Genomic DNA, 24499 nt, shown 5'->3' on the forward strand with positions numbered 1-24499 from the left:
GTTACTGAGCCCACAATGACCAATTCTGATTAAAAAAAAAAAAAGCCGAAAAGGTATATTTTCGCGTGTGATTTCAGACAATTTTGCGCCGCTGCGTCAAGTGCAATCGCCAAAATTTTTGTTTTATATTTTTCTGACTCTCCCTGGACTTACTCCGACCTAATGCAAAAAGAATTAGGTCGATATCTATTGCCCTTCTCAGGAAAGAAACGAAAAAACATACAGACACACACACATACACAACTTAGCTTTATTATTTAGATTACTTTGTAAGGTAATTTGATGCTCTCCATTGCTTATCTGACTCTATTAATTTTTTGTCTTGGAGAGAGAGAGAGAGAGAGAGAGAGAGAGGTAGCATCAACCAGAAACTGTCGAGTCTACTATCTGGCTTTAACCGACTTGGCACTCTTTCTAAAGGCACGCTGTGAGAGGGTTAAGGCGAACTGGGCCAATATCTATTAAGTGAAAGGAGAGTGATGGTAGTTTCAGACAACGCTGGCATCACGGGAATCCCTTTAGCAGCTTATCTTATGACAACGCTGGCATCACGGGAATCCCTTTAGCAGCTTATCTTATGCCACATCAGGAGGGTAGTAACAGTCGAACTTGTGCAGTATCTCTCTCTCTCTCTCTCTCTCTCTCTCTCTCTCTCTCTCTCTCTCTCTCTCTCTCTCTTTCTCGACTCTATCGGATACTTTTATGTGAAGCTACAGAACGTGGTGAATGTTTTTGGGGGTATCCAACTGAACCAGGACTCCGGGGGCTTGAATGATGAGTAAATGGAAACGTAGCCCATTGGATTGGGCAAAGTTGGGCTGTCTGGACATTACTTATCCTCACCCTGCCCTAGGGTGGGAAAGGAGGTCCAGATGATGATGATGATGATGATGATGATGATGATGATGATGATGATAATAATAATAATAATAATAACCATAATAATAACAGCCAACACTACCACCGCTAACAACAACAAAAACAAGAAACAACAATAACAACAACAACAATAATAATAATAATAAGAAGAAGAAGAAGTCGGCTGGAGAAAAAATGAAAAACAGAGCAATGGTGAGGATGATGAAGGGGTAAGAATGTGAGTGACAGGCGAGGTTGTGGTGATGCAAGGGTTACCCAGAAATCCTTGGGAGACACCAGGCGTATGACTGTTACTACCCTCCTGATGTGGCATAAGATAAGCTGCTAAAGGGATTCCCGTGATGCCAGCGTTGTCTGAAACTACCATCACTCTCCTTTCACTTAATAGAATATGATCACTTACTACCCGAATATTGAGTCATGATTGCTTGATTTTCGATGAGAATTTGTTATGAGGCCCGAATGAGTCTCCTTGGTTACTATTCTCGGTTTATTTTCGCCTGGCAAAGATCCTCAACTCGTTTTTAGCTCAGCTGATGGTTAAGTGTAGTCAGATTGGAGAGCGGATTTGACTAGCAACCAAGGAGACTCATTCGTACCTTTCTACTAAGACCCATCAAATCTCAAACCACGACTTATTATTCAAGACGTGAGAGAGATAAAGTTACATCAGAAAAAAAAAAAAACGCCTCTCTCTCTCTCTCTCTCTCTCTCTCTCTAACCTTCACTTCATTCCCCCTTCTTCCCCCATCCCTCTTTCCTTTATGTTCATCCTCCCTCCTATCATTTTGTATTACTTTGTTCTCCTTCCCCTTCCCCTCCTCCCCCACTCATTACAGACAATCTTAAATCACTCCTCCCCAGCCCCCAACTCCCTCCCCCTCTCCCTGTCCTATTCACTATGACCAAAGCTCTCTCTCTCTCTCTCTCATAATTCCACCGTCTTCCCCCTCTACCTCCGCCACTACACTCCCTCAGTCATGCCGCGCTGAACAAATGCAGACAACAGACTGATAACGTCCTTCAGGCTCAGATGACAAATGCAATAACCAGAAGACGTTGGGAATAGTGTATTTTTGGTGGGCTAACGGGTGCTACGCTTTGCCCAAGGGAGACCCGGGACTATGCAGGGCAGGGGCGTCCATCTTCCCTGAGTCGGACACATGCTCAGGCCGCATTCACCAAACCTCTTATAACTCCAGTCTAACCTCTTAACTCCAGGGACGTATTGTTTCCTTTATTCTTGCTATCTCCATAAGAACTGCAAATGATGTTCGCCAGTTCCTTCACTACTTTGGTGCTCTCCCATCTGTCTATTTATTGTCAGAAGCTTTAATTCCGGTAGGGGTGGTCACAAACGAATTACTCGTGTCATTCTGTCCTCCGCCATCAGACTATCCTTTCTCTAACTCAGTCCCCTCCCCCCTCACTCATACACCTGTACACCTCAATCCTCCATCTCACCCTCGGTCACCTTCCCCCTTCCACCTCACTCACACTCTCCTAGTCAATCTCTAATTCTCATCTCTTTACACATGACCAAACCACTTCTAGGTATACCTCTCTCTCCTAAGCTGAAAAAAGCCGTCTAGAGGAAGCAAAACATATAAAAAATAAGTAATAAACAAGACTACCTGCCATCTGAGGGCCAGACTAATAATATTGCTAGATGAAAGCTTGATTATTATGGATGACTCCCAGTGCTGGTTGAGTGACATGTGAACTCAAGTTGTGACTCTAAACAACTCTTATTATTGCTTTTCCCTCTACAATCAATACTTTCTGAGATCTGAGTTTTCGACACAGACACACACACACAATTCGTACAAAAATAATAACCATCAGCTTCGTCTACCTGGCTCAATTAGTTATGTTATCGTCAAAGTTGCGAAAGGGGACTATTTTTTTACGTTATTTTTTGTTCTTGTTATTTCACCTGCTCTTTCTTGTCCTATATGGGTTGATTTCATGCTCTGGGTGAAAAGGAACGATTTTTAAATATTAAGCTAACCTCATCTACCCTCCTCATTGCATGAAAGGGGTTAAGAAAACAGACACTTTCTCTAACCACTCCACCACCGCCACCCAGCAGACAGCTTCGGATTATAGGACAGCTTCGGATTATAGGACAGCTTCGGATTATAGGAGTTACGACAGCAGACAACTTCTCCATGCACTTGTCTACCCTCCCTAACCACGTCTCTCCCAGCGTCTGCCTACGTCCTTGAATAATCATAACAGTGTCCACACATACAATACACAATGCATGAGAACATTACCATACCATAATACAAAGTGGCATTGTACTGCATATTTAGTTAGACTATCTACACAGGTACATCTCTCTCTCTCTCTCTCTCTCTCTCTCTCTCTCTCTCTCTCTCTCTAACACTCCCCCCCCTCCTGGTAGCGACAGTGGAACCAGGAGACCTTGGCAAAGCGAATCTGGCAACGCTAGTCCCACTGAACTAAGTTGAAATCTGAAGGCCACTCAGTTCACCAGTTCCGTTTGAGAGTGTGTTGGGGAAGGTTGTGTCTCCCGCTGTCTCCACACGATATTTACCTATTCGTCTATCTATCTATTTATCTATCTATCTACAGGATTTATATAAACTGAAAGTCATCTCGATTTCTCAGTTACCTTTGGGAGTGCGTTGGGGAAGGGTCTGTCTTGTTGCCTCCTCACAACCCTACACGTCATCTATCTATTCGTCTATCTATCTGTCGTTCCTATTTATCTATTTTTCAATCTATCTCTCCATTCATGTGATCTGAGGACCATATGGTACTGGACTGAGGAATGTTGTCTCTTGTTACCCATTCCTCTGTCTATTTGTCTATCTGTCTATCTACCTATCTATCTATCTATCCATCCATCCCAGCTTCTATCTATCTATCGCCTGATGCCACGTCTTGAGAAGGGCATGTGACAGGACTCCCAGGCAGGCGTGTTTGTTTCTTTCCTACCTACCTCTCTCTCTCTCTCTCTCTCTCTCTCTCTCTACATGTCTCGCACTTCAAGTCTCTCTACCTCGTCCTCGGTCTCTCTTACAGCATCACACTTCAATATAAACCTTTTAATCCACGTTCTTGCTCTGCCCTAAAGAACAACCAACACAATGAACTTTTTATAAGCCAGCCAAGCGTTAAAAAAGACAAAAAGACAACTATCAGAGACCATCAAAGACTGGGAAATCAATAAATCAGTTTCCACATTGTGCTCTCGAAGGCATCGAAATGAGTAAGAAAAGCATGGAAAATAAATTGCCAAGTTTATGAGAGATGGTGAAACTCTTTAAAAATTACTAAAATATTCTCCACCTCATTTTCACTCTCTTCATGACATCGAACTTAAAAAAAAAGAGAAAAAAAATCAGCCATTTAAGAGCAAGAAAATCAAGAAAAATTACTAGCCAAATTTATGAGACGGTGAAAACTCTTTAAATATTACTAAAATCATTCTCCACCTCGTTTTCACTCCCTTAAAAAAAAAAAAAAAAAAAAAGCAACCATTTTGAAGCAAGAAAGCCACGAAAAATTAATTGATAAGTTTTATGAGAGACAGTAGAAACACTTTAAAAAAACCAATATCATTCTCCACCTCATTCTCACTCACTCATAGGCATCGAAACAGAATAAACGTCTAACAATCCAGCTAAGAGTAAGAAATGCAGGGAAAATTAAGTGTCAGGCTTATCAGAGACGGGGAAAGTCTTGCATCTAAATCCATCTTGATCTTGGTTCTTTGTCTCCCCCTTTTACCACATTTCAAAACAAATCTTTCATGAATCATTAAGAGCAAGAAAAGCTAGGAAAATGCACTGCCTTGTTGATCAGAGACGGAAAATACCTTGACATTTCTTTGATCATCTTCCCCTTTCATATGACATAAAAAAAAAAATGGGGAACAAGAAAATCAAGAAAATAACGGGAAATTCATTGTTATCAGACAGCGCAACTCTTGACATTACTTAAAATCTGTCTTCCTCTACAGATCGCAAATCAAAATAATCTTATAAATAATTCAGAACAAGAAAATATACTGTAGATGAAGGGAAACTCATCCCAGGATTTATTAGGCAAGATGAAACTCCTGAAACGGCTTTAATTTTGGGCACTTCTGGACTCCTGAAACTGCCTTAGACCTGAGCACTTCTGGACTCCTGAAACTGCTTAGAACTGAGCACAATTCTGGACTCTTGAAACTGCAATAGACCTGAGCAATTCTGAACTCTTGAAACTGCTTTGGATTTGAGCACTTCTGGACTCCTGAAACGGCTTTAGACTTGAGCACTTCTGAACTACTGAAACAGCTTAAACTTGAGCACTTCTGAACTCTTGAAACTACTTTAAACTTGAGCACTTCTGGACTCGAAATTTGCCTTAAACTAGAGCATTTTTTAGCTCTTGAAACTGCTTTAAACAAAAGCCTTTTTTAAACTTAAGAGCTTACTTAGAACGTGAGAATCTGTGAATTCTTGAACAAAAAATCAACTAAAACTTCACTTCTCTCCTACAGATCACACCTCAAAGCCGAACTCTCACAAACCTTAAAAGGGCAAAATAAAGGAAAACAAGCAAAAAAAGCAAGAAAAGAGTACGAAATGAGTAAAGAAAACTAAGAAAACAGCATGAAAAGTGAAAACACATCCAGGTGCACCAGAGGCTTTGAAAATTATATATAAAAAACACACACACACACACACACACACAAGCTTGAGGAAGTGAGCACGATGGGGGAGGAAGGTCCAAGCGAGTCATGGATGTCTAGTACCGTGACGAAGGTGCTGGTGGCGCTGTTGTTGTTATGGGTGATATGGAAGATTGTGTCCTACATCAGGCAAATGTGAGTTATTGCTGTTTTTACTGTTTTTTTTTTTTTACTGCTTTTACTACTGCTACTACTACTACTACTACTACTACTGCTGCTGCTGCTGCTATTACTACTACTACCACCACCACCACCACCACCACCACTACTACTACTATTATTATTATTCCTATTATTATAATTATTATCATTATTACCATTATTATTATTATTACTATTATTAGCATTAAAATCATTATTATCATCTCCTCATCGTACTGAAGCAGAAAAAACAGATGTCATGGTATTTAAGAGTAATGAAAAAAAAAAAAAAAAAAAAAAATCTGTCATACTAAGATTGTAGACCAAAACAAAAAAGCAATGATTGGATTACAGAAAAGTTACAGTACATTTCACTCCAAAGATATTAAAAAAAATTACAGTAAGAGCTGGCGCACTTTAATCTTCATTGAAAAAATCTGATATAATCCTCTCTCTTTAACCTGACTCAGATTTTTGTCCAATTGTTGCTTATTTCGGATAGCTCTGTGGCAGAGACGGACAATACTACGGCTCTACATCCCTTTGACAGGCACTCTTTTTCATGACTACCATCGTCTTTTAGTGTTAATTTACTATTGCAACTTACAGTAGCATTCAAGATGGAGAGAGGTGGCAGCTTTAAGCCAAGTTAGAGTAAAAGGAGTATAGTTGTAAAAGTTCACGCCCAATTTTTCAGAGTTATTAACACGATCTTATGTCAATAAACTAATCCTTTAAATTACAGTAGTCTTTTTACCCCCTAATGCTCGGAACAACTCTACTCCAGACAATCCCAGACGATTTCATTCAGCTGAGTGAGTTATAGTAGCCTGAGTGATGGAGTTTTAAGATCCCAAGCCAGATCTCTTTAATTCACCGTCAGATCTCACGTCTCAGCAAAAGTCTTTAAGTTATAGTAAGATCTGATGCCAAGATAATGATGAAGCTAGTGTGGTGTGGTGAGGTATGGTGTGGTGTGATGTGGTATGGTGTGGTGTGATGTGGTGTGGTATGATGTGGTGTGGTGTGGTGTGGTGGGGTGAGGTGTGGTGAGATGAGATGAAGTGAGGCGAAATGAAGTTTGGTGTGGTGTGGTGGGAAAGGGTGTGTAGTGAGGTAGTTTGGTGTGGCGTGGTTTGGTATGAGTTAAGGTGTGGTGTGGTGGTGTGGCGTGATGCGGTGTAGTGAGGTGCAGTGCAGTGTGGTGTGGTGTGGTTGGGTAATGACCTTGACAACACAAAAGTCACCACCACCACAACGCATCTCCCATCCTACACAAAGCTTAACCTGCTCCAGTCTAGCCTCACTGTGAAATGACCTTGGCTATACAACCTGAACTACGCATGTGGCATCCTAAATAACTACGTCTCCTCCTAATCTAACTTAACCTAACTGAATCTAACCTAATCTAACCTAACCACGCCTGATCTTACACAACTACCACCACCACAGAAACGAATCTTTCAGCTACGCATCTCAGACCTCTCCTCCTCCCACTAACCTAACCCAACCTAATCTACGGTAACCTAACCCTGGCAACACCATTACCATCACCACCACGAATTTATCAGCCAACACAATTATCGCTCCTTTCATGTGACGACACGCTCTCTCTCATCCTTCCATCCTTCTACGATGGTCTCTCTCTCTCTCTCTCTCTCTCTCTCTCTCTCTCTCTCTCTCTCTCACACACACACACACACACACATCCTTACATATTCCGCACCTTTCCGTCAGTCACCTTCCTTTACAGTTGCCTTTCATTACCGTCTCACACTTCTCTCCTAAACATTTCGCCCACTTCACCCACCCTCTCTCCCTCCCTCTCTCTCTCTTTACCCACCACACTTCTCATCCCTCCCTCTCCCCTTGCCTTCCTCTCTCTTCATTTCACCTGCCTCTCACTTCTCCTCCCCTTCCCCTCTCCTCCCTTACCCCTACCTCCATCTCCTCTCTCCTTTCCTACCCTTACCTCCACCTACCATCTCCATCCTCACCCCACTCATCTCCGCTCATCCCTCTCCTCTCACCCATCTCTTCCCTCCCTTCATATTTCCCTCACACTCATGACAAGGACTCCTTTGCGTCTGTCTCTCAAGATTATAGTTCTCTTTATCTAATCCCTCCATTCTCTCACGTGTGCCCCCGTCTCTCTCTCTCTCTCTCTCTCTCTCTCTCTCTCTCTCTCTCTCTCTCCTCCCATAAATTCAATACCCCCTCCCCCCAACCCAAAGAAGTGTGGAAAGATTTTTACCCCTGATCGTACCCAGTCAATCATGTCACTCCACCTTGCATTTTGGCAGGAGGTCGAGACGAAGATGAGAAATGTTTGAGTGTGGAACTATGCTAATATAATCAATTCCTTTAATATGGTGACCTCCTCTATAGTTCTTTCACCTTAAATTGGCGAAGATTTTCCACCTATAGCAGCTTACCTCGCGTAGCTTAGTCAAACAATGAAAGCTCTACATCAGTGATGTCAAACTCATGCTTCCCCAATGGCCACACTTCAGTTCTGGTGATCGTCTGAGGGCCAAGTCTACCTAACCTTATCGAAATCAGCGTAGGACGTAGGTACATTAATAGGGTACATCGTGAAGTGAGATATGTTATTATAGCTGAGGTTTTGTAATGAAAAGGGCAGTTAATATATCACATGTAATTTTGTGACAGACTGTCAATACCTCTTACTATCATTTTCAACTGATGACTGGTCTCTAACAGTTTTCATTCCCATTCACTATAAGCTACAATAACCACTGACCTCAAATAAATGTAGAAATAATAGGATAATACAGGTTAAGCAAGCATTACTCACCCAAAGTTGTGGTACGAATGGCCCTGGGAGACTAGACCAGCGTGTTTACGTTTTGCACTTCGTCCAAATTTATCAAAACAGGAAAAATTGTTTTCAGATTTCCATCAGATTAGTGAACTATATTTGCACAATGTACACTACATTATTCTTTAAAGTGCATGCAAATTTTTAATGTGCAATATAAACCTGAAAACTTGTTGAATGAAAATAATACCGTTATAATATATATTACGGCAGAGCCGCAGCCTATTCAAACGTTCGGAGAAATTCGTTACTATTTCTAACCCTTGCAGTGTGGCATTGGGTTCTGCTTCAAGATATTGATAATATTTAAATAAAAGTTTCGTGACATATTTGTTCACCAATAAATTATTCAAATGGTATCTTTATCATCTAAATTACCAATAAATATTTCCTAACAGTGCTGTAATATTTCTTCACTTGATCATATGACAAACTTTATTAGATTTTCTGATGTTATTGCTCATTTTTCTTAAGACATCGCTGGGCACTTTTTTCCTCCTCGAGGGCCACATGTGGCAACGGGCCACCAGTTCTGGTCTACATTCATTCCATAGTACGTTTTTCGTGACCAGCATCATATTCTAGTGCTTATCTGTTAAATCTCAGCATTCAAGATGGAGGGATGGATATTTTAGGCCAAAAGAGTGCAGTCCATTCCTGCTGTTTCTAAACTATTTCATTAAACTTTTGACTGTGACAAACCTAGCGACTTACCGCCTAGCCTACCATCTTAGCTGAGGGTCGAGGCGAAGACGGGAGCACTGAATTGGGGAACTGGGGTGATCCTCCTTTATCTCTAAGACGTCACCATTAACTCATATTCTCGCTATTTCTAAACGATTAAGCTTTTGGATGTCCCCAGCCCAGCAAGTTATCATCTATCATCTTGACATACGGGTGAATGTAAAGAGGAAGAATGTCTGACTGTGTTAGTGGGGCGCATCGCTGAAATTATGCCTTTGGCTGGTAAATGCCTGTTTGACGTTTTAGTCTCCGCACTTAAAAATCTACGGTAGTAAACACGCCAACTTTCAAAGGAAAAAAATCGACGGCAAACGCACGCCATCTTTCCATCGGAAAAATCTACGATCACCGTACGCCACATTTCCCAACCTTCATCCCCTGGCCTAAAGATCTGTCCTGCCGAGAGAGAGAGAGAGAGAGAGAGAGATTTTGGTGTGGTGAAATTCTAATACTTCTCTAAGCAAATTTACCAACATTTTCTTCCTTTTCTTTCTTGTTCTCTCTCTCTCTCTCTCTCTCTCTCTCTCTCTCTCTCTCTCTCTCTCTCTCAATCTATCTATCTATCTATCTCTATCTCGCTCTTGCATGATGATGATAAGAAGGAGGAGGAAGAGACTGATGATGATGAGGTTAGTGTTGATGTTACTGATGACGATAAAGACAATAACGATATAATGACAAGCGTTCATAACTGATATTGATGATACTTCTGATATATCTCTCTCTCTCTCTCTATTCATCCCACAGATGGTTCGCCATTTTCTTGAACTATTTAAGCAACACTATGGATCCGAAAGTGCTGGAGGTCAAGGGAAATTTTCTGTCATCTATAAGCTCCACAGTCTCCCATGACCCGCAGCTCAGGAAAGAAAACGCGATCCGGCTGCTTGAGATAGGCGTCGGAACAGGTGAGGGCTTTGTCTATTCTTTTTGTGTCTAAAAAAGGGGGACGCCTTAGTGTGGTGGCACCGATGTAACTGGACGGGAGGAGCTGCCCGGTTAAACAAGCGTACCTAAACTCTCACTATATAGCCTACCCCTGAAAGAAGGCTGCAGGAAAGAGACAACTTCAGCATGCAGTCCACTGGGTTCACGTGCAGATGAAATTAGGAAAACAAGAACACAATAATTACTGCTTCCACAACTATTATTGCTGCTGCTATTATTACCACTATTTGTACTTGGCTTAAAACTTTCATCTCTCCATCTTGAATGCTGAACCGTAGTAATTGATTGACGCAAGAATGTTTTAGTCTTCTTTCTTTGTATTGGTCTATAACTGTCTCTCCATCTTGAATTCTGAGTTATAACAATAGGTTATCACTGTCCACTTTGTATTCTGACTTGGTCTATAACTGCCATCTCTCCGTCTTGAATATTGAGTTGTAGGGATAGATCAGTTATAAAATATGATGCTAGTTACAAAGAAGTGCGGTGGAATAGATGCAGAGACTTGTTTCTGTAACTCAGGAACGTGAAGCATACTACAAAGAGACGAAAATCTGGCCCAAGTTAAGGCAAAAGGGGTACAGTATAGTCCAAGAACTGTCATAAAGACTTTGTAGTTACTTGTAGAGAAGTATATTTTAGACTTGTGGTCGAGCGGCTTTATATCTTGTAGTAGTTTCCCCACCAGATGTCATGTAGTGACGGGAGAGGTAAAGAATAGTATGGGACTATTTTTATTTGTCTTGGAAATATTAAACAGGTATAAGAGTATAAGTCCCGGGTAGCTACCTCCCTGTCTCGCTATCTCTCTCTCTTTCTGTTCTAAGGCTAATCTCCGTCTCGACCTCTCTTTAGGGTCGCTTGTCTCCTTCTATCTAGCCTGTTCGGTGGCTAATCTCCGTCTCGACCTCTCTCTAGGGTCGCTTGTCTCCTTCTAAACTCTCTTTCCTAAAATCTGGTGTAGCAGGGGTTCCTCATGGTTACCAGATCTTTCTCACGAGAGGACTGCTGACAGCTAACTGCATCATCTCCTTACTGGCCGCTGTCGTCAGCTTTCCTCAGTGTTAAGAGTGTGTAAGCATGCTTAGCACTGCTCGATTCTCGCAGACACAACACCTTCTCATCATTTGACTTCCTGCTTCTATCTGTCTCTCCATCTATCCATTCACTATGGTTTGCAATTATAATATGGAGACCTACCACATTGCTCGGCCGCGCGAAAATGGCGTACCATCGACATTTAATAGTTATAACATATTAATATATACTACATACACATTATAATGAACTTATAAGCTAATTAAGTGAAATACATAATATTGTAAAGTAACATAATTGTATGAATATTGTATACATATATTATTCATAGTAAATAGTGATTATTCAGTAATATTACATTTTAAATAAGTTGTATACATATTTGAATAAATGCAATGGTTGTTGTATAACACTTGTAAGACGTGCATGTACAACAGACGTACGCATATAATTGTGCAATGGTAATACTGCTAAGTTATACATTACATATTTGAGTTATCGCTTTAGTAATGTCTAATATTTCACCTAACTTGTATGATGATATTGGTAATACAGAATTGTGCTATAACTGTATGACTTATATTGTGTTAATGCATAATTGTGTTGGCCTTATAATTGTAGTTACATTTTGTTAATGCAACTATTACATAAGTGTCTTGGCCTTATAATTGTAGTTAAAGTTACATAAAAGTTACATCTTGTTAATGCAACTGTTACATAATGGTACATATTGTTTGTAGTTACATAATTGTACTTAAAGTTACATAAAAGTTACATCTTGTTAATGTAACTGTTACATAGATGGTACATATTGTTTGTAGTATTGTTTGTAGTTACATAATTGTACTTAAAGTTACATAAAAGTTACATCTTGTTAATGTAACTGTTACATAATTGGCAAAGTGTAACATAATGCAATCGTTTGTCGTTACATAATTGTTACATATCGTTTGTAGGTACATAATTGTAGTTAGTGTAACATAATGCAATCGTTTGTCGTTACATAATTGTTACATATCGTTTGTAGTTACATAATTGTAGTTAAAGTTACATAAAAGTTACATCTTGTTAATGCAACTGTCACATAAATTGGTACATATTGTTTGTAGTTACATAATTATAATATGGAGTAACATAATTGTAATAACTGCAGTCCTAACATATGCTGCGGTCGATGATAGTGATGATGTGTCGTGCCACTTGTATGTGGAGACAACAATTTGCTTTTTTGTTTGTAGTTTACGTGGTATTTTGACTTATGTAGTAACATTTACACTTATTTTCATTTGTTTGTTATGTGATCTTACTCTATTTCTCTTTTTTTCTTTCTTACTTTTCTTTCTTTCTTTTTTGTATGTATTGATTTTCTATAGTTTGTTTTTCTTTGCTTGTGTACACTTTTTTTCCATGTTGTTCATGGTTACCTAATTGCTGGCTAATTTCCTTGAGATACTTTTTTAAAGTTTAGTTTATATTGCACAGAGATTATAAAATGATATTATATAGTCCCATATTTTGTTATTTTATATAAAAAATATATACATATATACAGTATTAACTATATACACTGACTCGTTGTTCACCTGTACCTATCGTGGGTAATATGTGTGTCAGCACTGTGTGGAAATCATTGTCTTCACGATTGTGTTGAAGATGTTCACTCTTGCTAACGGCATTTGTGTTGGCCATTTTTTTTTTTCTCTAGTTTACCTTGTAACTTAATTTATATGTTTCCACTAGGTAGCTTTAATTAATAAATGTTTAATGCAGTTCTTTTAATTGCTCACTGAGTAACTGTGATGGTATATTTTCTTTATCGCTTGTAGATGTAATAATGTATAGTTGTATGTATGAAACACGTATTTTATGTAGGTATAAATGGTAACACTCGTTGGTAGTAAATAAATGTTATAATAAATGAATGAATATATACAGTGTAGAATATTTATTGTTGGTGATTATTTAGTGTTTGAGTTATGCAGATAATTGAAGTAAGTATGTGTATTTAAACTGTAACTATACAGCACGTTTTTTATGTTTGTGCAGAAGCTTACTGTCTATCACTGTGTATTGTATAAATGAAGTAACTATAACTCACTAATTTTTACCGTGGAGGAAAATTGTGTGAGTGGTGTTGCACGTGGTGATAGCGTTGTCCTTCGCGGGTTGATTGGCGTGCTGTCGTCTCAGCACATGGTGACGTCGGCTTCCCACACTGGTAGCTGTGGTGAGTGAATGAGTAGCGATGAGTAACTTGAGAGAAGACGGGTGAGTAAGATGAGTTGTAAATATGGACTTGGTGTTTTGCTGCGTGCATTGACCTCTTCACATCTGCGTAAGCGGTGGGGGTTGGGTGGATGTAGCAGAGAGAGGAGGGTGAGGTCTGGTGGTTATGAGTTGTGAGTCGTCTCTCACTCTTCGTTTGTTTGTTTGTTTGTTTGTTTGTTTTCTTTCTTTCTTGATGTATTCTTGGTCCTTTTTTTCTTGTGATTTACTCGTTGTAGGATGAAGACTATTTGCACTGTAGGCTGTATTTTGTAGGATTCAATGTAGAACTGAAGCTAATCTTGTAGTCTCGGTTGCTTTTGTAGAAATTTGCTTTTAATTCGGAGACGATGTCCGCAGATTTGCTGGTTTGTCGTTAAGCTACTTGCAAGGCGTCGAGTGATCTCTTGACCTCTGCATCAGCGTAATGATCTGGGAGACGGAGGGGCAGGATGGAGAGAATACTGTCAGGAGCTGATATTGTTGGTTGTTTTCAATCTTGATATTTTGTAGGAATTTAATGTTGATTCGTAGACGAGGTTCGTATACGTTCGCTGCTACCAAATGTCATAAAGACTTTGTAGTTACTTGTAGAGAAGTATATTTTAGACTTGTGGTCGAGCGGCTTTATATCTTGTAGTAGTTTCCCCACCAGATGTCATGTAGTGACGGGAGAGGTAAAGAATAGTATGGAACTATTTTTATTTGTCTTGGAAATATTAAACAGGTATAAGAGTATAAGTCCCGGGTAGCTACCTCCCTGTCTCGCTATCTCTCTCTCTTTCTGTTCTAAGGCTAATCTCCGTCTCGACCTCTCTTTAGGGTCGCTTGTCTCCTTCTATCTAGCCTGTTCGGTGGCTAATCTCCGTCTCGACCTCTCTCTAGGGTCGCTTGTCTCCTTCTAAACTCTCTTTCCTAAAATCTGGTGTAGCAGGGGTTCCTCATGGTTACCAGATCTTTCTCACGAGAGGACTGCTGACAGCTAACTGCATCATCTCCTTACTGGCCGCTGTCGTCAGCTTTCCTCAGTGTTAACAGTGTGTAAGCATGCTTAGCACTGCTCGATTCTCGCAGACACAACACCTTCTCATCATTTGACTTCCTGCTTCTATCTGTCTCTCCATCTATCCATTCACTATGGTTTGCAATTATAATATGGAGACCTACCACAGAACAACCACATGAAATTTCCCCACGCTAATAATGAAATCATGGAACACCGTGTTGATATACGTCTCTGATTCAAGTGTACAGTTATACAGTACAGGCTGAGCTACAGTTTGAGGGCTATTGGTAATGCAAAATTCGGTCGTTAATGACAGCTTACGAGATGAAAGAGGGCCAGTGGTGCACTGGTCAGCACTTATAGTTGGCAACTGCAAGAATCCTGGTTCGATTTTCGGGTCGGTCAGACAGGTGGACCCAGTTTGTTCCCAAGAGTCCCTGGAAAACACACACACACACACACACACACATATATATATATATATATATATATATATATATATATATATATATATATATATATATATATATATGTTCGAAACTGAAGAGGTGAATTTTGCAGGCCCAGGTGGGCAGGGCGTGGGAGGCGTAAATACCCTTTACTGTCGGCAGACCATTGTTTAATTATAATTGAGAAGCACTGTTATGTACCATAATATATTCAATAAATATGTTATTTCAATTGCATTCTTGTACATTATTGTATTTATATGATTAATGCCATCCATCCATCCATCATCTCAACTTGTGTTGCCCCAGGAGGAGCATAGGAGCCCAGGGCTAAGCAAGTTGGTCCTGACATTTAAGACGAGAGTGACCAGCCTCACTCATCCCTGAGTGGCATTACGTGACCAATTAACCCCAGCCATCCCTTGGATATAAACCTGCACCTGCTCAATCCGAATGGAGGGCCTTAAATAACCACTAAACCACCAGGCGCCATAGTTTGGTTATATGGTTACTACCCAGAGTGGTAAATGATTTCTTGGTGTACAGGAACCCATTTAGTTTGTCATTCAGTGTAAAGTCACCCTTGGACAGAAGGAAGAGGAAAGAATGAAGGAAAGAAGGAAGGAAGAGAGACTATACCCTAAACCTTCTCCGGCTCAGTCTGATTGGAGCGCCATAATTACCCACTAACCACCAGGCGCCAAAATCTGGTTATATGGTTACCATGCAACGTAGTACATGGTTTCCTGGTGTACAGGAAACCATTTGGCTTGTCACTCAGTGTAGAGTCACCCACAGGCAGAAGGAAGGGGAAAGAATGAAGGAAAGAAAGACAGAAGAGGGAGTGTAAAGTCACCCGTAGGCAGAAGGACGAGGAAAGAATGAAGGAAAGAAAGAGGAGGATGGAAGGAAAGAAGGATGGAGGAGTGGAAACGGCAGCCACCCGAGAGCAGCACTACATCGAGTGAGTGGATGGTGAGTCCCCCCCCACCTACCACCTTATGATAAATGCAACTAAAATAATTGTGTATTTTTATTTTTATTGATAAAGCCGCATTATGAAATAATTCTACTATGAATCACCCCACCTTTCATTCTCATTGTGGTGGATCCTGCCCTGATTTCTTATATACGCGAAGCATGCTTTAAAAACTCAAATAATCAGTGTGTATGTGTTTCTGAGGGAGGTGGGGAAGGGGGATGCAGGGCCTTGGGATGATAATTAGATGTTCAATCCAATGGGTGGAAGGAGGAAGAGAGAGAAATGGGAGGGAGAGGGAGAGAAAAGGAGAAGGTTGGGAGAGAAGTGTTAAAGGAAGGCAAAGAAGCAGGATGGGGAGGGAGAAAAGTGTGAGAGAGAATGGAGAGAAAAGGAGGAGGAAGGGAAATAGGAGTGAGAAGGAGTGAAAAGAGGGAGTGAGGCAAATGAGAGTGAGAGGGAGAGAAGAAAAACGAGGGAGGGAGGGAGAGCAATGGGAGTGAGAGGGAGAAGTGGGAGGGAGGCATAAGATGTGGGTGGAAGGAGGAAGAAAGGGAAAGGGAAGAGAGAAGGAGGTAGAAGGGACAGAAGTGGCAGGAGGGAAGGAGATAATTGAGAAAGGTGAGGGAGAAAGAGAAAGAGGTGGGACAGGGAGGGTGAGAGGAAGGGAGAAGGGAAGAAAGTGAATCACAAAAAATTAAACCAAAAAGGAGAGGGGATAGGGTTAAGGGGATGGGGGAAGGATAGGTAGTGATGGAGGAGAGGAGGAAGGAAGAGAAGAGCAGGCAGGGAAGAGAGGAAGAGAAGAAAGATGTGGAGAGGAGGAGGAGGAGGAGGAGGAGGACAGCCAATAAGCTATGCAGAGAGAGAGAGAGAGAACAAACCCTTTATCTGCATTTTTTTTTTTTATCAACCCTTCCTGCTACCAGACAGTTCTAGTTAGCTTTGGAGGGCACCCTAGTATGATAAGGTTAATGAAGGCTAAAACTAACCCCTCCAATTGGGAATGTGTCATCTAAACTGAGCAGTGTTGTCCAGTGATAAAATTATAAAAAGCAGGATCATAGTGAAAGAGTTTTTGCAATTAATAAAAACCCCTTGAATAGGCTTTTTCAGGGGTCAACTACAAGTATACAGTACTATGATGTAATGCTAGTCTAATACTCTCAGGTCTCTTATTTTGTTAGTAACCCCTTCATTCCAGTGATATTTTAACACTCATTCTTAATATCTCCATAGGGCCTTATTCACCATTGGAGAGACTTTCCAAACTGGAGAGGTTAGATAAATAGCCTTCGTTTACTCCTTCACCACAAGAGCTCTTCCCAAAATGGAATAAAATCATTTGGAGGTAATAAGACTAAATCGACAAAACACGTCACGGGTCTGATGATGATGATGATGATGATTATGTGTATTTTCAGGCACCAACTTCAGCTATTACCCTGATGGAACACGGTTGGTGGTGGTGGACCCAAACCCTCACTTCAGATCCTACTATGATGAAAACAGGAAAAAGTTCCCAAACATACATTCTGAGGACATCATTGTCACAAAGGGTAAGAAGTTTATACCAACTCATTACAACATTTGATTATAAGTCCTAAGCTGAATAAAATTATCTTGTGTTAGAATGAAAAATGATTAGCTTAATTTTTGCTCTTGTTGCTCCATCCCAGCCTGTCTGTCTGAGCAGACCCATTGACCACATGCAAGCAACTGCCTTCCTGTGGCAGACAGCACTTTGCCAAGATCAGAACAGGGTCTTTCCACACAGAGAGGGGCAGAGAAAATGGAGAAGGCATAGCCTCGAAAAGGATGAGCTGTGTATAGGAAATATGTATTAGCAGTAGTGTAATGGGGTCTATAAAAGCCCATGTTGCTCAGAGGCAAAGCTGGAATCCTCTCTTTGGCTCAGTGGTAACATACGTGCATATAAAATGTGGGGGCCTGAGATCAAATCTCGGTCAGACTAGTGTGATTAATCTGTTAAGATTCAGTTTGGTTATTACAGCAGTCTCAGCCAAGACTTTGACTACTTACGAAATATAGTTGAGTCCCCTGCCTGAGAATGTTATGCATGGCCAGTTACCAGGTCTTGGCTTAACATCACTCCCTTGGTACAACCTCTAGAAATGATGATAATCATCCATCTCCTACCTTTTGGAGGGCTAACAGGTGCTACACCTAGTCCATGGGTGACCCGGGACTATGCAGTGCAGGGACAACCATCTTCCCTGAGCCAGAAACAGTGTACATACTTGGCCTCATACCTATAGATTATCACAGTGAATGGGTTATTGGAGACAGCTCCAAACTCCTTCAGTATGAGAATCTTTTCTATATACATACAATACATATGTGAAAATAATGCCACGCTTCTAGTTAATGAATCCCTGTATTAAGGGAGGCCATTATACAGCTGATGTTTTCCAAGGACTGGAAGCTAAACCAAGTTCCAAAACCAGCTACTGTAATTATTTCCCAAAAGTTGATGGAATTGTTTGGAAAAAAGAATTCCTTGCTGTGTAATAAAATTTGTAATATCTGTAATATGAGTCTCTGCTTGGACTCTAGCTCAGTGTAAAGTCACTCAGTAAAAAGATCCCGAAGTGACTGAACTTGTCGCTAAATGTTCCTGCCAAACCTTGATGGTGGTGTGGCTAGTTAAAAAGCTTGTAGCCACATTTCCTTCTCCCAGGGTCAATGGTAGCCATCCATCTATTACCAGAAAAGACTTTTCTAAACTGAATAGCAACTGTCTGGAGGTGGCTGGACTAAAAATAAAATCTCATCATACTAACTGAATTTAAGTTATATACTAGGTACAGTACTGTACAGCACACTTTCAAAGCTTACCCTTGCAAATCAGAGAACATACCATAATTTTCAGCACAAATACAAGAACAATCTTCTGCACAGATGTCCTTCAACATACAACTCAGGAATATGTTCCAAAATATCACAACTTTTCCATACAACTGGTGCTGCCAGTTGAAGGAGACTAGCAAATTAGCTTTAAGGGCAACAGTGGAACTTTATTTGATGACTTTTTATACAATTTACTCTGGAATTAATTGAAAAAAAAAAAATGAACACGGTAATATAAAGAGGAATGTAATCCATTATACAGTACCATTTTTAGGTTTACAGATACTGTATGACTGCAAGATCTGATGAATATACAGCTTAATTTCCTCCATGATAATGAAAAACAAAAAATCACATTCTTCCCAGAACAGATAGTAGATGGACAACCAGGGTAAATGAGTGGCAACCTAAAGACAGAGTGACACGAAGCAGTAGACAAGGATGAGACTGTCAAATGAGGCTTGGAGATATACTGGGTTTGGATGGAACAGGCTAAGAGAGGTTTAAAAGACCAGAGAGGCCTTTGTCCCACACTGAATAGTCTCATGATAGCGATAATGATATAGATAACCATATGTCTTAGAAAATAATACAGTAAATATAACTGAGATGCAGTTTAATGCCATGCACTCCCCTCTCTGAGGGGCTATGGCATTGCCCCTACCTAGAAGTCTTTGGCTGGAGTGGATGGCACTTTGTGACATATGCCCTTCCTTACATCAATAATGGACTTTGGATGGAACTGAAGGCTCAGCCTCTCAGTCAACAGCATCCACAGCCCTGCAATATGATATACAGTACATAAAGCTCTCAAAGGATATCCATACAGAATATGGGCTACATCTGCAAACTACATTTCAATAGGAAAAAAAAATTGTCCGTAAACCAACCTCCTTTTTTCTGTTTTGTACTTCAGGGACACAGGACATCTGTAAGGGATAAATGATGCACTTGTTGACTGTGTTTTACAAAAGCCTTATATGTAAACTAACTTACTTTTCTCTAATTTTGCGTTGTTAGAACAATTACACATGCATTATTGGTCCCCACCAATTACATACATGGAGACTATTGTTTTCTCTGGTATTATTATTCCTGCCTCAAAGTCTCAAAATGGTTCCAGGAGAACTGGAGAATGTGTGAGGAATCTGAAGGGCCCAGGTTATGTGTCCTGGCATGGGCCATTGCTGATAGAAAGAAAATTCCATAATCTTTTATACGCAGTGGAAGGGCATGTCAGAGAGAGTCATATCAGTATTATGTTGTGAACAAGATAAGTTGGGCATGTCTACTGGAAGTTTCAATACAAACTGCACAAAGAATCTGAATGACCCAGGTTATGTGTCATGGTATGGGCCACTGCTGATAGAAAAAAATTCCAAATATCCCCAATGGGACCAAGGTCATTGTAAGAAACAGTAGGTGGAGACTAGTGACTGTCAACAGGAGAGTTACAGAGTTCTAGTTATTATTTGTTTCCTTAGTTGCAGGGTACTCTACCAACAAATGCATTTTCCCTCCTCACTAGAGCTGCCTTCCTCTTGATGTGATCCAAGGTATCAGTGTCTCTTGTGATTACGTAGAAGAAGATAATGAAACTGGAGGAGGAAGCACATTCCCTTGAGTATTATAGCACCCCACCATTCCCCACCCGTAGGCCTACATGTGCCATAGTACTGCTATTACTCGACAATAATTTGGCCTACAACTGCCATTTATCCATCTTGAATACTGGGTCATAACAACAGATTAACAATGGAATATGGTGCAAGGTATGAAGAAGTGCCAAGGAATGATGTAGAGCTGTAGCATTGCCTCTTCTGTGACTGGGGTACATGAAATCTATACGTTCCAAAATTGAAAAAATCAGGGCCAGGTTAGGGTGAAAAGGGTAAAGACACATAACACCCTACATAGGGTTGTCTCACCCTGTAAAAAGATGGGAGAATGGTGAAAAACTTATTACTAAAGGTTGTGTTCCACATGGCTGGAGATTTTGCAACACTTTTTCTTCTATTTGTTTTGCCTCTTCCACCTTAATTTCCTCCTGTATGTCACTGATAGAAACTATCTCAACTATACAATTAGCATACAAGAGAACAGTATGATGTAGCAGGCAAAATAATTCACTAAGGAAAATGTTCTACAAAGTCTCCTGTGCCACCTAAAATATGGCCCTTGCTTGTTTTGTCACTGATAAATAACTATATCATTATTAATGATATGACATAATTAACATAGAAAAGAACAGTAAGATGTAGTTGACAAGTTAAAACACCAAAGAAGACCTGTTATGAAGCCTTCTGTGCCACCTGGAATACTGTCCTATAAACACATGCCTACACTTGAGAAGACATATAATGGTCCTGTCACAGTCATGAACATAAGTGGTGGTCAAGAGCTGCTCATGTGCTCTTTCTCATTTGCTAGGGTGACTAATTATGCAGGTGTATGTGCAGACAAAGATAATTGTGTTAACTGCTGAGTGCAGAAAAACTTACTCTGTAGATAAACCATTTTCTTTTAATAAGAGAAAAATAAAATTGTGCTGTGCTTAGTGTAACCACAGGATAAATCATTCACATAATGATTGTATGTACCTCATTTGACAGCGGAGGATATGGACATGGTGGAATCAAACAGCATAGATGTGGTGGTGACAACATGGGTTTTATGCTCTGTAGATAAAACAGGTACTGAGAAGATCCTACGGCAAATCCTACGCGTTCTGGCACCGGTGAGTATGTCAGCTTTGGCAGAATACCAAGATCTGATTCTTTGTTGGTCTCTGAAATTAATTCTGGAACCTAGTTTCAGCTCTGTACCAATTGGAGGTACTTGCAGTAACTATAATATGGCTGCTGCCAAAATTTTGAGAATTTTAAGTGAGAAAACAGCATATTTATTGCTTACAGCACATTCCATCCAATTTATTATTACTTTCAGTAAACTTCTGGGTCACTCAGTTATCTGCAATAACAGATTTTGTTTTTTAGTATGAAAATCTCACAGGTAACAGGATTTATTTATTTCAAAAATTAACCCTGCTAATAAGTACTGTGAGAGCAGTAGAGCCTGTTCTGAGCCTCCTACCCTTTACTATGGTGCTATGATTATCATATAAAAACAGTTGTGAATTCAGAGTTGTATGTTGATGAATTATTGCTAATTAAAATGTATGAGAAGAAGGGCATAGAGAGATTCAGGTAGTGGAGAGCTGGAATAGTCGAAAGAACTGAGAGTGAACATGGAAAAAACAAAGGATAAGTAGTGATCATTCATGTGGATGGTGGCACAATGGTAGCCGAAGGTGATTGGATATGTGGTTAATATCAGAAGGGTGTGAGGTGATTTTTTTTTTTTTTTTTAATGTTTAACACAAATTGATGCAAAGGAGATGCAGTGATGTTAGAGACAGGCTGCAGGATTTAGTCGGCTTTGAGTGCACTGGGTGCTGAAGTCAAAAAGGGAGGTGTTGTTACTGCTCTTCCTTAACTGCAGTCTGTCTGGATGAGCAGACCCCTTGATCACAGGTAAGCAACTGCTTTTGTGGAGATGTCCCACCAGTACAGTATAGAACATACATTGTGTAGGGATCTAGTGTCCCCTTATGGTGGACTACTTCACTAGGGTCAGACCAGGGTTTTTCCCACAGCAATGTGCAGGGTAATTTGAGAAGCCTTGGCTTCTAGGTAGATGCTGCAGTCGCTCCACCTGGGGTGCACAGTACCACAACATGCAGATGGAATGAGGACTATAAACGTTACAATAGAGGTTGTGGATGGGTCTGATGAATGTTGATGAACTCAGTTACGCCAGTATGATCATATGACGTGTATACAGTACAGTAGGAGATTGAACCTAACTCCACTGCTAGAGACAGGAGAGGATAAAAATGTTAAAAGAACTGTTATCTCTCTTGGCAGCATGGAAATTCTCCCTAACACAAAGGGAAAACTGTAAGTTGTCAGTGTGGTAAGTGTAATGCTTTATGGAAGTGAAACTTGGCCAGTAAAGACGGACAAAATCAACACATCTGAGTCAATACAGCTGAAGATGGTTAGATGGAAAATAAGTGTTTTCCTAAAGGACAGAGCAACAAATGGCAGAACAGTGAAAGTACAGTTAGCTGGGAGCTGAATGCGATGCGATGTGCAGGGGGAGACTGTGGTGGTTGGACACAAGCAGAGAATGGAGGATGAAAATTAAGTAAAGTATGTTATGAATGTTAATGTCGAGAGTAGAACATCAAGAGGCACACCTAAGATCTGAAATAAGATTCTACAAAATTATTTCATGGTTGGGGGAACATACATGCTGACAGAGCTTTTCATTGTGGAAAGCTCCCATCAGGAGACCAAGGCTCATACACGCAAGCAAGTGCAAAGCTGTTCAAATTGAATGAAATAATCATTTATTAGACACAGTATAGGGCATTTTGAAACAACAGTTGAGCTTGCTCTTCCTCTTTCAGGGTGGCAAATACTACTTTTATGAGCACGTGGAGGAGTTTGACACAGTACGTCATGGGACCCGGAGGACAATACAGCATATCCTCACTGCTACAAGAATATGGCCTTTCATCTTTGATGGCTGCTGCCTCAACAGAGACATGCTAGCAGCCATACAGAAGACAGGCTTCTCCAAGATTGAGGCTCAACGTAGCCACAATGTCCTGGATCACTTCATGTTCCAGTTGGTCAACCCTACACTGAAAGGTGTGGCTGTAAAATAATGAACCCTGTCATCCACTCTCTTGATGTAGTGCTGCTCTCGAGTGACTGCCCATTCCTTTCCTCCTTCTTTCCTTTCCTTTTGTCCTCCTCTCCCTTTTTTTCCTTCGATCTTTCCTCTTCCTTATGTCTACAGGTGACTCTTCACTCGCTCTTCTGTTTTTGTCTCCTTCACTCTTTCCTCTTCCTTCTGCCTATGGATGACTCTATACTGTGTGACATGCCAAATGGTTTCCTGTATGCCAGGAAACCATTTATTATGCTGTGTGGTAACTATATAACCACATTATGGCACCTGGTGGTTTAGTGGGTAATTGAGGCACTCCAATTAGACTGAGCCTGTGCAGGTTTATATCCAAGGAGTGGTTGGGGTTTATTGCTCATGTAATGCCACTCAGGGATAAGTGAGACTGGTCACTCTCATCTTAAATATCAGGGCCAACTTTCCTAGCCTCGGGCTCCTTTGCTCCTCGTGGGGCAACACAGGATTAGATGGTGATGATGATGATGATGATGTCACACTGATGCACAAATATGCATATCAAATTTTTAACTGCAGTACCAATGTATCTAGTGTTATTTAAATTTACCTGTTAGCTCCACTAGATAAATGTTTCAGGGAGGAAGATGATGTTAATAAGTCTGTGTATCTATCTATCTATTGCCAGACGCCATAATCTCATAAGGGGTAGCCACTGACTTTGAGTTATTTGTTTTATGGGGAGGGACACTAACCCTCCACCAACCCACTTGTTGACACGTAGGGAGCACGTATGGTTTGGTTATATGGGTACCACCCGGCGTTGCAAATGCTTTCTTGTCTTACAGGAAACCATTTGGCCTGTCACTCATTGTAAAGCCACCTGTAAAGGAAAGAAAAGCAAAAAGAAGTG

General features: G+C 40.5%; 1 protein-coding gene across 1 annotated transcript; it reads left to right on the forward strand.

Annotated features, from left to right (window-relative positions):
- Positions 1-5591: 5591 nt before the first annotated feature.
- On the forward strand, positions 5592-23694 carry LOC145393760 (thiol S-methyltransferase TMT1A-like). The gene is made up of 5 exons (XM_080267807.1): positions 5592-5725; positions 10065-10225; positions 17427-17561; positions 21486-21610; positions 23348-23694. Exons 1-5 carry the CDS (start codon positions 5613-5615, stop codon positions 23606-23608), a joined length of 795 nt encoding a protein of 264 aa, XP_080123933.1. The 5' UTR covers positions 5592-5612; the 3' UTR covers positions 23609-23694.
- Positions 23695-24499: the final 805 nt, after the last annotated feature.

This window comes from Coenobita brevimanus, chromosome 25 (assembly GCF_032717465.1).
Source record: "Coenobita brevimanus isolate Jiangsu-jjx chromosome 25, ASM3271746v2, whole genome shotgun sequence".
NCBI classification, from domain to species: domain Eukaryota; kingdom Metazoa; phylum Arthropoda; class Malacostraca; order Decapoda; family Coenobitidae; genus Coenobita; species Coenobita brevimanus.

Excerpts from the sequence above, each read along its gene's own strand:
- LOC145393760 (XM_080267807.1), top strand. The coding sequence starts at position 5,613 with ATGGGGGAGGAAGGTCCAAGCGAGTCATGGATGTCTAGTACCGTGACG. Across the intron at positions 10,226-17,426 it reads TGAGATAGGCGTCGGAACAG|GCACCAACTTCAGCTATTAC; the intron begins GTGAGGGCTTTG and ends GTGTATTTTCAG. Across the intron at positions 21,611-23,347 it reads TCCTACGCGTTCTGGCACCG|GGTGGCAAATACTACTTTTA; the intron begins GTGAGTATGTCA and ends TTCCTCTTTCAG.